This window comes from Harpegnathos saltator, unplaced genomic scaffold (genome assembly GCF_003227715.2).
Source record: "Harpegnathos saltator strain DR-91 unplaced genomic scaffold, Hsal_v8.6 scaffold213, whole genome shotgun sequence".
Taxonomy (NCBI): domain Eukaryota; kingdom Metazoa; phylum Arthropoda; class Insecta; order Hymenoptera; family Formicidae; genus Harpegnathos; species Harpegnathos saltator.
In genome coordinates this window covers 498,680-512,940 of record NW_020229999.1, presented here as the reverse complement: position 1 = coordinate 512,940, position 14,261 = coordinate 498,680, and the positions used below count along the sequence as shown (strand labels likewise).

At 42.7% G+C, this 14,261-nt stretch overlaps 1 protein-coding gene and 1 non-coding gene across 5 annotated transcripts; both read right to left on the bottom strand.

Annotated features, from left to right (window-relative positions):
• Positions 1-1,279: 1,279 nt before the first annotated feature.
• Positions 1,280-12,406, bottom strand: LOC105189885 (sodium-independent sulfate anion transporter). 4 transcript variants are annotated; one of them, XM_011152269.3, is made up of 9 exons: positions 12,169-12,406; positions 8,587-8,777; positions 7,595-7,732; positions 6,981-7,259; positions 6,311-6,620; positions 5,128-5,430; positions 4,310-4,544; positions 3,480-3,712; positions 1,280-1,840 (listed from the first exon to the last, which is right to left on the bottom strand). In XM_011152269.3, the coding sequence occupies exons 1-9, from the start codon at positions 12,215-12,217 to the stop codon at positions 1,821-1,823; spliced, it is 1,758 nt and encodes a 585-aa protein (XP_011150571.1). In that variant the 5' UTR covers positions 12,218-12,406; the 3' UTR covers positions 1,280-1,820. The 4 variants fall into 4 exon arrangements, with proteins under 4 accessions (XP_011150571.1, XP_011150572.1, XP_011150573.1 ...); XM_011152270.3 differs by lacking the exon at positions 12,169-12,406 and adding an exon at positions 9,540-9,820; XM_011152271.3 differs by lacking the exon at positions 12,169-12,406 and having other exon boundaries at positions 7,595-7,775; positions 8,587-8,775.
• TRNAS-AGA (transfer RNA phenylalanine (anticodon AAA)) lies at positions 11,271-11,352 on the bottom strand. Its single transcript has one exon. It is a non-coding gene; the product is annotated as a tRNA-Ser (tRNA).
• Positions 12,407-14,261: the final 1,855 nt, after the last annotated feature.

Sequence of the window (14,261 nt, the reverse complement as noted above, 5' to 3'; positions counted from 1 at the left end):
GAAGTAAAGATAGCATATAAAGATTAAACAATTGTATGTCTAATAATGCAACATGTAACAAAAGTTTTAAATTTGGTTTCTATACAATAACAAAATTAAATAAAAAGTGGAAAAAAAGCATTGACAAATTACAAATACTTTGTAGTAACAAGAAGCAACATTAACAGATACATAAGTCAGCTCTTTTAAAATTTATACTAGATTGTAGAAAACTGATAGCTACAATTGTAATCTATAATTATTTAATTCTTTGATAATAGAGAGAATATAATTAATTACAAATTCTTATTTATATATCTTCGATTATTTGAAGCAATATGTTTTGTTGTATCAAATATACAACGATGCATGTACAAATTGACAAATAAACAAAAAAATTTCACTAAAGATACAAACAAACAATATTTCTTATGTAAGATGAATACAGACATTGACGAATAATAAGAAATTTATACAAAGTCAGGATTATTTATTAAATAATGAACCAGGGATCGGTTTATATTTCGACTCGGCTATTCACTTCATTCTGGATAAATTCGTAAAATATCGTTTATAACATCGGGAACTTGTAGAATAAGCAATTTGACATATCTGGAAATATATGATAAATCAGCGTTCCGTTTTCTGCCATTTCCTATTGGCCTTTACTATTTCTTCCATTTGGCTCTCTTGAATCTTCTATAATTTCTTTTACATTTGCCCTTACTATCTCTTTCTTTTGGCTTTCTCTCCGATATATCTTTAAATTCTATTGAAATTTTCAGTGTTAATAGAAAAGGATAATATTAAAAAGGTTATGAAGAAAGAATGTTTTTCATTTATGTGTAAGTCGTTAATATTTGACAAACTTACCGGGTTAAATTAATACAAAGATTTCAATGCGACATTTTTCTCATACATTACAGAAAAATTTGACTGCAATTGAATTTGATACAAACGATAAATTACGCTATATACGCCGCCACCCGTTACATAATTTCCATACGCTTAAAAAACTTCCTTATTTAACGGGCGAGCCATGAAAGTTACAACATGCTATGAAAAGAAGAAGCTTCACTAACAAAAACAAAGCTACCTCAAATATCCTGCCTCGAATGAGAATTTAAGACGCGCGTCTCTTTGCGAACGGATGAAGGAAAGTGCACTTTTATTTCGTGGAACAAGCATATCGTAGACGTAGAGAACTATTGAAAGCAACGGATGTTATGGCGCAGCGTAGAAATAAATACGCATATTCTATTTCAGCGATAATCCATACCAGAAGAAAAGAGAGAGAGAGAGAGAGGGGGGAATCTCTGGTGCTTTTCGGTAGATTAAAATACCAGTCGCGTCGGCGGAGTTCTTCTTTGAAATTTCACATTGATCATCTCCTCGTGTAGCCTCGATTGCCCTAGAAAGAGATAGCTCGTCCTACAAAGAGACGTGATAAAAATAAAGGGCAATAACCCGCCGCGGTTGATGCGACCCGTCTTCCTCGTCCCTTTTCCGACGATAAAAATAATATTGTCAATAATTTACATATTTCCTGGTCGAACACATTATCGCTCGCGCGAGCTCGCGCGTGCATAAACTTGGCTATCGAGTGCACGAGAGGGTCGTTGTGAATACGTGGAAAATAAGATGATGGCTTACGACATCGTTTTAGGATGTTACGTTTAACACGTAGAACACACGTTTAATGTCATTACGTATTAACGTTGGGTCATACATACATTACCGTAGCGATTAAAAAAGTCGAATAACTGACATCTAAGTAATTTATTCTACAAAACATGGTGGGGACGCGCGTACGTCGTGGCATTATAACTCCGTCGGATTGATCAGCGTATCACGATATCGCCTGGAAACAGAAAAACGGCGCAATCATTATTGTCGTTATCGTCGTGGACAATTCGATTACTTAATTCGACTATCATCGCCAATACCACGCAGAGCGCTCGCAAAATTTATTCCCTCTTCGCGAAACACTCGATCGCGCGCATCGATCCCTTCGATATACTCAGCCGACATGTTCTTTCCCTAAAACCGCTAAATAAAAATACCGACTCGCAGCGGAAAATAACCGCGGCGCGTCGGAACTAATAATGTAAAATTTCTCAAATAGAGCGATCGATGAGTCGATAAAATATTTCTGCGACGAAGTAGAATACCGCCGGCGGCTATTTTTAACGTGAACAACCAAACGAGAATGGATTTCGCTATTAGTATCCAATTAACGTCAAATCGCGAGTCACCTGAAATGAAGCAATTGATTTTATCTTCTCTTCGCAGGAATTCTTGCGCGGCCGCCGTCGATGCGTCAGACGTGTGATCGATGCTGGGAACAGCGGCGACGGTGATTTGTATTCCGTCGTAAAGTGAAACGAGTTTGGGAGAACACCGCGAGCTATTATATCGCCATGGCTGCTGTTACATGATAGAAACAACATGGTGTGTACGTTCGTAGTGTAATACCGGCATCGGCGGCGGCGGTGGCGGTGGCGGTGGCGGCGATACACCGTCGGCGGGGGACCGTCATAAGTGATTCGGTATGCGCATACGTGATGGTAGGTCGTCGTGTAAATGCCCACGATGTTCGATCGCTCGGCTGCATAGTCGCGATGCAAAATCCCCCGTATGAAAGCACCGGTCGTGCGAGAGCATAGCGGATGCATAGAAACAACGTCTTCCGCGAATGCACGACGACGACGACGACGACGACGACGACTGCCGGAAAAGTGTCCACGACCGAACGCAAAACACAAGCATCTATTGATCCCCTGAGAAGCCGCATTTTTTTCTATGCTGTATCCTTCTCCCTTCTTGCTTCGCGCGCGAGAGAGAAGCGAGGAAACGGCAACCGTAAATTCGCGAGCGTGTCTTGGCCGAGGCGCGTCGCCTCGTGTCGCGTCCGATGATACGGAAATTTTCACGACGCGATCCATTAACCCGCCGAGAGTATCGGGCGTGTCCTCCTCCAGAAGCGTGGAAACTCGTAAATTCGCCAAGTTGCACGCGAAAGCGTCCCGTCGTGCCTGATAAAGCGCGCAAAATTTCGAGATGCGATGACGCCGGCCGCGAGTGCGCCCCCCGCGAGTTTATCGCCCCGGAAGGGAGGAAACGCTCTTTCTACACATATAAAATTCGCGGTGGTACGACCGATATCGCGATCGCGTTAACTTTGACATTCGTGAAACTAAGACGCTACTTTAGCGAGACTTGACGTGGAGGGAACCGCGGGAACCGACAACAGGCGTCTTAGGTCTTAGGAAACTCGATAAAGATCTTGGGAGCGAACTCCCAGGAGCGCGAAACAGCAATAGGATTTATCCGCTTTAATTTCCGAGGAGAGAGGTGCACGACGCGGCAAGAAGCCTATGCTTTACGCGTCACAAATAAAGCCGATCGTGGACGTATTCGCGAAGAACCGTCTGACCGGCCGAGACATAAGCGATGCTCAGGACGCTTTTTCCGTTGCAGAGATTACACACGGAGGTTACCTGAGAATATCTGCGCCATGCTGCCAGACGACCTGCAGTATGTCGCGAGGGACGGTTCGTAACGTATCAAAGTCCGCCTGGCGTCTTCGCACCAGTTCCAAAAGACGAGCTTCTGATCTCTGGCCGCCAGATCCGTCAGCAGCAGCGTAAGGTTCTTCGCTACTGTAGCATCAATCCTCAGCACGTGACGGCCCTCCACAACTACCGGTAAGTTTCCTGGCCTCTTGTCGCACCTGAACACGCAACAAAGTCGCGGTGAACGGTCTTTGTCACTCTCTCTCTCTCTCTCTCTCGCTCTCTCTCTCTCTCTCTCTCTCTCTCTCTCTCTCTCTCTCTCTCTCTCTCTCTCTCTCTCTCTCCCTCCTTCTCTCCCTGCCTCTTCCTCGCGCGCACGCCAACACGGGGTGTCCCAAGAAAAGCGCGAAATACATGCGTCGTTACTTGCAAAGTTGGAAATCGATTTCTCCTTAGCGAAAGTCAATGCTCCGAGAAATAGTCTCCACGCCGCGCCTCAGAAAGCATAAAAAAGATCTCTCGCGCGAATAAAAAATAGAACGGAGACACGACATGAAAAATACATCACCGCTCAACGTACGAAGTTCGTTTTACAGCGAATTTTTCTTTAACGTAATTTTCATTCAAGACTCGCTGAAGTCTCAAAGCGTGTCGAGGCTCGAGTAATCACGAGGAAAAAGGAGATTATTTTTATTGAACTTTTTTCTTTTTACCAATGATATATATTTGACGTTTCGTTTCATGCTTTTTGCGGGCGCACCCCGTGTACAGATCGACTCGAATTATTTCTTGCGCGAATTTGCGGCGGAACTTACCACGACATTACTCGCTCTCGAAGGTACTCCGCGGCCGGGTAGCTCAGGGATTGCTTGGGCGATACGAAGAGCACGGTCAAACCATCGACGATCCGCTCCTCGATCAATAGACCAGGCCGAGCCGCGAAATAGAGTAAGAGAATTAGATTTACCGCAATCCCGGCGATCATACCGTACTCCAAACCGACCGCCAAGCAACATAATAACGTCACCGTCAACGGCACCAGATCGATTTCTGCTCGCCAACAGAACGGAGAAGACGTAGAGAGAAAGGGGGAGAGAGAGAGAGAGAGAGAGAGAGAGAGAGAGGGAGAGAGAGGGGGGAGGAGCTGGATTAACCGCCGGATAATTTATAACGAGCTATACTTAACGCTTCGCGGTCGAGTGCTGTACTGTATATCTTCCGTATCTCCGCGTTATTCGCAATAATGAAGAACCAGAATTCAACGTACCGATCCCGCGGTTGCAGGAAATAACGGACGTACATTTGCGGGCAAATGAAAATTCGTTTAAGGACATCTGTTGGAAATTAATCCAGTTTGCTCGATGTGACAATTTTTTCTTCCATTTTTCCTTGTTGCTCAAAAAATGCAAAATTAATTTTACGTGTATGATATTCTTCGAACTTTTCGATTTGAATGATAACTGCTGAATAAATAAAAATCATCAAAGAAAGGCCTCACACAACCGAAAAGTCAATTTTTTATTTAAAAAATTTGTTTCACTCTAATGATTATTGATGAGTGATTAAGAAATATACCGGGAAAACATCTCGACTGCGAAGCGCTAAAGTGTGGAAGCCGCTGTTGGCGTCTTACTTTTCGTTCTCCAAAGAACGACGAAGATGTTCACTTCGAACATATAGTACATGGCGATTATGATGACAGCCGCTAATGTGGCTTTGGGAATGTACGTGAAGGTGGACGTCAATAAGCCGCATGCCAAAAGCACCAAACCGCCAGTAATCAGGCCGCTCATGGGCGTTTTGACACCGGAGGCGTTGTTAACTGCCGTCCGGGTGAAACTTCCGGTGATAGGCATTGACTTGACGAAACTGCCGAAAAGATTGCAAAGGCCCAGCGCCAACATCTCCTGGTTGGCGTCGAGTGTCTTTCCCTTTGCTGAAAATTTATTGCGCTTCTTGAGGCGTAGATTTGAAAAATTTTTTGCATAAAATCGTCTCGTCGCACGAGACGTCAAATACTTGCATCCGAAGTCTTCAACACGCGGCAAATTCAACTCTAAATCCTACACGCACGTGATTATTTACGATATTTATTATACGATAAATATTTATTAGTATAGATATTTATTACATATGGTTTACGTTACTTTTATTATTACGTGTTATATGATATAAGTTGCTTTTTGTCATTATTATCATTATAATTATATTATCGAAACAGCAAATTACAGGACGTGCTAATGAAATTCACGAGAAATTTGATATAATATGATAATTAATTTTAAACATAATTAACTCTCCTTGCACATACACACATACACACACACACAAATAGATATTTTTAAAGATAATTTCAGTTACAAAGATTTCATATTCTAAACAATATGAAGAGCTCGACATAAGATTTCGTAATTTTAGTCCTATAATAACTCTGTAAATTCTGTCAAGCTTGAAAGATTATCGGAGAATCATGAAATATAACGCTATACAAGTTATTATCCTTCTTTAATGCTGCAAATAGTTTCCTCCTCCATGAGTTATAGTGATAGTGAAGGAAACTTGTTTCTTTAATCATTGAATATTTGATTATCTGAAATAAAAACATTTTGCAGCATCGAAATAGGGCAATAGTAATTTATACAGCCTTGTATTTCAAGATTTTCCAGTGGTCCTACAAGTTTGACAGGATTTTCAATGTTCTAACGTGAAATTAAAACTTGGACCGCGAGAGTGAAATATTAAAAAAATGTGTCTTTTTCTCTATCAAAATCGGTCAATGTTAAACCTCTTAAAAGCCATGAGCAAGATTTACTCACCGAATGCCTTCGCGATCGCGATGCTTTCTAAGATGGCGATGAGAGGTACCGAAATGACACTGCTGCCGAGTTCGTTGACCAACTCCAAGAAGCTGTACGTATGGTTTCCGCTTACGATGGAAAACGGGGGCAATGAGAACGGCGGCAAACCCTCGGTTATGTTGCCCGTAATTTGGAAAGGCTTGATGTCGTGAGAGAATAGCATGTATGCTATGAGAATTCCTACCATCACGACTATGGCGTTTCTGGCTAGGGAAACCAGCCACATAAATTTCTCTAGAGGGGTTCCCAACTTCTTGCCGGGCAGCTTCTATTTTCAAATATTTCGTCTTATTGATTATATTTTCGAATATCTCGTTACAAGCTTAATTATATCCCGCGTGAAAACGAAAGGAAATCACGCTAGAAGTAAATATATTTATATCCCATTAAATCGTGTCTAAAATCACTTTTCGAATAAATATCGCCTGAGATATATGTTTCGGATCCAAGAATCGATTAAAGTTAACGATAAAAATGATCGTTTGATGATAAAAATATATCTATAATTTGATAAAAAATATTATCAAATTATCAAATAAAAAATTATCGATCAAAAATACTAATCGAATATATTTTCTAAAAACGAATTTCGTAACGATAATATATATATATATCTAATTAATTATACCTTGAGAAGAACCAGCACCACCATCGAGCACACCCCTAACAACGTATCCCAAGGTTTCGTTTCATTTATATTCTTGACAACTTGCGAGATAGCGTCGATGAAGGAATCGCTACGCCCTTTTATGCCTAACAAAGTACCCAATTGGGAAGTAGCGATAATAACCGCCGCGGCATTACTGAAACCGCATATTACGGGCATGCTAATGAAATCCACGAGAAATCCCAAATGAAGTACTCCCATTGCCGTTATCAAGACACCCGATAAGAAGCACATAAGTACCTGAAAATGATTTTATCCGTGCCTTATCGAATCTCACTTGCAAATTATGACAACGGGAAATTTTCCACTGTCTAATTATACGCGTGAAAATATTTTACTTCAAATATTCGGCAAGGTAATTGGTTCGTTAATCAATTTTAAGAATAAAAATAAGAAGAAGAATAAGAATAGAAGTGAAATATTCACAGAACAAACGTGTTGGTAAATGAGGTTGTTAGAACATACATATCGTGAGAAGCACGGAGGTGTTAAACGACTTTAATTGTACGCTGTGCAAAGAGAAGGGGAGATTAAAATGCGCAGTGTCGGGACGATGTTAATAAATCTCCACTTACGGCGAAATCTTCACCCAGCCTCATAACGTGCTGTTGCGACAATAAAGCCATTATTGCGGTAGGACCCACCGTGACATCCTTGCTACTCCCGAAGATCAGATAAACGAAGCACCCCATGAAACTGCTGTACAGGCCGTACTGAAGTTTTCAAAAGTTCACCTAACGAGAATCGCCTTTCCAACTATCGTAGATTAAACGGGGAATTACTCTCGGCGGACATTCTCAAAATACTCGGGTGGAATCTCGCGGAAAACCGCGAATAATTACGCAATTACGGAATTACCGTCGCGACTTCTGATTTTCGACGTGTTACGGAAGTTCCTACTTTACTGCATTTTAGAATGTAATTCGGCTGTACGAATCGATGCGATACGCAGCGGCGCAACTTCGTTGAACTTAGCTGAACGAAAATCGAATTTGTGACTTTGCGAGGATCTTTTTGCGAGATCCCCGAGGGGAAAAAGTGGGAGGAAGAACGGCGCCACGTTAACGAGCGCGAGTTTGGCGAAGTAGATTTTTACTAGTCAAACACATGTCTAAATTTAGGCTCGATTGTCAAGATAGTGAACGTTAAAAAATAGTTGCAAGAAATTGTAATTGATATACCGATATTATCGTCAGCGCGAGATTATCCTCAAATTTTATTCGCACAGGTCGCTACTTTCGTCAATTTTCTAGCAACACGAATAATTACAATATTTCACAAAGCAATTATACTATATAATTATAACTCGCCACTAGTATCTTTTCGATAATTCTTTCGTACACTCGCTCACACTTTTTGCCTAGCTGAATCGCAAAATTGCGTCATTTCGATTTATTTCGATCGTCTTCCCGGGATGGGTCCGCGGTATTTTAATTACTTTACGGAAAATTCGCGGCGTGTACATTGATATCTAATGGTAGTTTCGACTCTCCGACGTCCTTCACGCGACGAGAAGTTTACACGCGGCAAGTGCAAGCTCGCAAGAACGCTCGTGTTGCGTACGCACCTGAGCCGGAAGTCCAGCCACTATTGCATACGCTATACCCTGCGGTATCGCGGTCAGACCCACTGTCAACCCCGCCAAAGTGTCCTGCAGAAGTTTGCTCCAACTGTACAGAGGCAGCCATCCCAGGATAGGTATCCTCCGTAGGAGAACCCCCTTGAGGTCGCAACTTCGGGGGAATGCGACGTTCGGCCCTATGATTTATAAAAGGACCGTGTGTGAACGTGAAATAATCGCGAAAGCAGTTGAAAAGCAAAATTTACAATCATCTCGGAGCGACGATTAGTCCGTAGAGGACAACCATCTGTTACAACAGCAAGGTTCCGACAAACCTTGTGTAATTAGAATAACAGAGAGATAATGCGCGAAGCAATAGTAGCAACAGTAGTTTCAGAAATAATGAGAAATCACATGAGTAAAAGTAATTAGTAATTTTATTAATTCTATCTCATTTATCTAATCGATAAGACGCTGAAATATTGAAAGTGAAGAGAATCACCAAGGGACGCTTATCTTTGAGACGTGATTTGAGATATAATGACACTCGGAACTAAATTACATTCAATATAGACCGGTAATATTGCAATTAGCAATATACGCACAGGCTATTTAACTCGTTATCGAGGCACGTGCACAAATTCTAGATACGTCGATCAGAGGCTGCATTTAAGCAGCTTATCGTCGCAGCTAGTATATCATGTTATATAGAATGCGAGGGAGAGAGGACGATAGAGCGTAAAATTATTAACTAATCATAGTCACGCCTGTCGGCGTTCCGACGACGGGTTGCGATAACGAGGGCTGTGCGGGCACGATATTGCAAAATCGCTACGTGCAGACGCAACTTTCTAATAACAACCGCACCACTTCCCACCACTTCACACCTAAATTCACCCTTGTAATACGCAATTTAATTAATCGTATCGCGTATCGCTCGTTACGATGATTATACGTACACAGTGTCATGCTGCCGACACGCTCTAGTTTTCTTCCAACGCGTCACCCGAATCGAACGACACCCGCTCGTGAAATTGCTGCAAAGACGGATATGCGACGGACGGCAGAAGGAAAAGTGCGCGACGCCGACTATCTGTCTCGACGAAGTAATCCGCGAAATCGCTTCTCTCTCTCTCTCTCTCTCTCTCTCTCTCTCTCTCTTTGCCTTTCTCTAAAGCTAGCTCCCCTATTCAATGTCACATCGAGCACTGACGCATACGTGGACTCACGCGGTGTAATACCTCTGATAATTCAGCCCGACGTGCTGGAACGCGACAATTTCTCGAGTGTTACCGATTAGCAGGATGATAAAGCGTTTAATATGCCATTTGGGAGACCCTGGAGATAACGCCAATGACAAACAAACGATAATCAAACGTGACAAACGATTTCGCCATTGTAATCTGATCCCTATAAAGTGTTTAACAACATCATCTCGCGATGGCTCCGATATTTAACTGTCATGCGATAACTCCATGGTTTAAATGATTGTACTATCACACGACAACGTGTCACGTAAGACGACGCTTGATAAATTAAACCCGCTGAGCTTTTCGGCTAATTTTGGTGTGGCTCAGCCGAGCCCGGTTCCTCCCACACCGTCGACAACAATCGTTACCGCGCTATCATAAAAAAATCACTATCGTGTCACGCTACCATAAAAAAAATCACTATCGTAAAAATATTGTACGGGGGGGGGATAGGATTTTTATTTTTCCAATGGCTCGCCTCCCTTTTTTTATCGCTCTCCCTTTTTAGAAATAAATTTATTGAAAATGTGTCATGAATATTTCATCGAGAGTGAAATCCGGGGTTGGTCTATGAGCGAAAAAGAAACGGCGGAGGAAATTACGCGCTTTCAATGAATTAATTATCTCGTGCTCGTGGAGCAGCAAGTGAACGAGCGAAATATTTAACGCGAATCGAGTGTGTGTTTTTGGGGTGGGCGAGAATAGCACGAACGTCGAATTTCGTTTCTGTCTGAGTGACGGCGGGAAAACTGAGCCGTCGAGATTAATTGGACGCTGTCGTCGAGACGTCACGTGGAAGAGAGATTTTGATTAATCATCAGAGCACACCGAATCGTTGACCTGACATATTTGCCAAGCGCGTACGACTATTACATGCCGCGAAACGACAAATAAACAGTCACACAGAAGCACCGCTGTCTGCGACGTTCCGATAACGGTCTTAAACGGAAAGACGCCGTCATTTAACCGACTGACATAACACAGTCAAGTTTTCCTTATCTCTCCATACTGATTATTTATTTATTATGCACATATTATGGACATTAATTGAGGAAGTATACATTGCACGATCGAATATATTTAACTATACGAGATGCATTTGCAGGTAAAACTTTGCGCGAAAAATTTATTTGTACGGGATTTTCACAACACAACCTTGAATTAAAGTGTTTAGAAATAATTTTCTTTTTTATATCACTTTAAGATATAAAAATATATAATATATAAAATCGCGTGAAATATATATTGGGAAATAAGTTCCTTCACATGGGAGAGTTGCGTTTTCCTCACAGTATCAATGACTCGGTCGGTACCACTCTTGGCATGTAGAAATTAAAAAAAGAATTCTCTTGAAAAAAATAGTTGCTTCATGTCAAATTGTGCTTCCACATCTTGCGTTCATATATCCTCGGAAAAGAAAAAAAAAAGAATCCACCTTGCCGCAGTCGGTAGGACTCGAACCTACGCTCCCAGAGGGAATCTGATTTCTAGTCAGACGCCTTAACCACTCGGCCACGACTGCTACGTGCGAGCTCTTTCGCACACAAGTTCCAAGTGTACCAGCATGTATCACGAAATACGTATTCTGACATAGATTGCGTCACATTTTCTTGACCGCGTAATAACATTGCATCGTAGCACGTCGGCGGAACGAGACGAATCGCGATCGATAATCGAAACACGACGGCGACATGGACAGATCTCTGAATAAAACATTTCGTAAACAAAATGCGCTTTTCCTTGCTGCATTCCCACGCGAGCGTTAAAGCAACGTAGAACAAAACTATTAGCACGACTGGTGTAAGACGGACAGTAAAAATCAGACGAGGAATGAGAGAACGCAACCGCGACACGAACAAAGGCGTAACGAAACGTGATGACACAATGAACGGAGAGATTAATTAACAGTTCGAGGAGAATATATACGCGAAATCGAAGCAAACTTGAAATGTCGCAATCCGCTCGGGCTATGTACTTATAGATTTTGAATCAGCTGTAGATTATCTGGGAATGTACACGAGCCACTTTAGATTCGCGAATTTAATCACCGAAGCCATTCGCTTTCACAGCTCGGTCGGGCAAATATTACGAGGTATCTTCAACAAAATTACATAACAGAAAAAAAATGGTGAGTTTCCTCGCTCCCGTCTCTCCCTCTCTCTCTCTCTCTCTCTCGTTAAATCACCGAGCGACTTCTGCTGAATGAAGGCAATAACAATCCTTGAACGTTTTGTCACATAAAAACGCACGCGTCATAACACGGAGGAGAACGCGACGCGTCACGACGCGGGCGACAATGACACGCTGAAGATCACGAGAGGATCGAGGCGAAACTTACTCGGGAGGAGCGGCGTGGTCTCGCGGAGCCTTTCACGTGGAAACGACATTTCTTCGCGGTCACAAGGAAACGCGTTATTTCAACGACGAGATCATACGAGCCACGTGCGCGCTCCCGATACGGGAGAGCTCTCGGACACGCTCCCGATACGGGAAGCGCGGATACTTCGACTGGAACGGACGGACGAGGAGGGCGATGTCGATAAAACAGAACGGACGATCGAGCGCGATCGTCGCGTATCAACGTCGGCGATAATGAGCGACGAGCGCGAGCGGAGGCGAGTAGTGAACGGTGACGCGACGCGTGCGACCTCGAGAGCGGGTACGCGTTGATACCGTCTCTATCGTGAGCGTCGGGATTTTTTCTTCGGGTTAATGGAACATGCGGCGCGTGTTGTCGTATCTCGCGCGTACACGCATAATACGTACAATGGCGGATGTCTCGACGAGAGCTGCGCATGCCCCGAGCAGTACAGATTATATTGTTAATGTTATTTTTATTCTATCATTAGCGAGAACGGCGCAGCTCGCTCTCCGCGCGGCCACCGTGAAATTACATTGAGATGATTATTCTTACGTAAATTAGTCACGCAGGTGATCCGCCTGGTTTTCGGGCCCGAAAATAAAACAACGCGGATCGCGCCGCGCGAGGTGACTCGCGCACGAATCTTCGGGTGCTTGAAATTGAGATTGACCGCGAGAAGATTGAGCTTGATTGAGCTCAATTTTTATCTCGTCAGTCTCAATTTACAAATAATTCCGCTACTGTAATTTCGTAAGAATTGCGTCTCGCTGGTGCACATGTTCTCTATTTTGTTCACTCGTTATTTACTCGAGAATTGAAGGAAGCAATCGCCACACGATCCTTCGATCTCCTAAATAATATTTCGTCAAGCTATCCCAATCTGGACGAAACAATCTCAATTGTAAGAAACTTGTCACTTTTCAGAAGCCGTCCCCGCTTCTCAGAAGTCGTCCAGGTAGCAAAAACGATATGAATCTTTCAAGAAACGTGGATCACGCGAAGACAATAAGGATCATCGGCTGCCAACGCGCTGAGTAAATGACAATGATTAACACATTGCTAATTGCAATCTAATCAATGCGTGATAACGTAGCTTCCTACCGTCGTAAACGTTCTTGACTTCAACTGCGAAACGACTGACGTAAAGTCTGCCAGCGCGACGATTATTCGCGATGTTATCTGGATGTACGTAATTCTCGAGTTAATTACGAATATACGTTGCAATGGGATTATAATTCAACGTTGTGATTGCAAAATTATTGCGTTGGCGATACAAAAGTTTCAAAACGCTCTGTTCTCTGAATCTCCTTTTTTACATAGCAAATACAGACGAGACATTCGAAATTCTACATATCGTGGAGATTTCAGGTTTCACGAGAAATCCTTCCTTCGAGCCCGACTTGCACTTGCACGAGTTTTAATAAATTTTTCTGCGATTTTACAAGCCGGCGGACCGTCCTAGTTACATAGACAATTGTTTCTCTCGAGCAGTGCAACAGTTGTTGCGACGTTTCACAATATCGCAACGGCCATGCGGTTGTTTATAAACAAATATATCCGAAATTCGGAAGTACGAAACTGTGTTCGTTGCCTACCGTTGCTAGTTTGTTTAAAAAGTAAAAATGTGCATACGGCACAGCAATACCGTCTGGATGATATCTGGCAAATTACAATGCTTTGCAACACGCATTTGCAATGCATGTGTTGTGAATCAAATTTCGCTTAGCTTATCAGCGGGTCGGCAGAGGTACGACGAATAGGGAGGAAACCGAGTCAGTGAAGAGAGAAGAACGCGCCATTTGTATTCGATATCACGTGTGTATTTTTCACACGCGTCAGCTTCGAGATTTAAGTCGACCCGCGATCAAATGAACGATCGTAATTATCCGGTAGCTCGTGCTTAATTAGCACATAGTTTTACATTGTAAGTGGCAGTTAACTCGGCGATTGCGCATGTGAAGTAAATCCGCGCTCACGGGCGTAGTATCATTAAACAATTAAACACGATGAACTATTAAAACGGCCGGTGGAATTCGTTCTCGCAGCTCTCGGCGCGCAATCCATTTCCA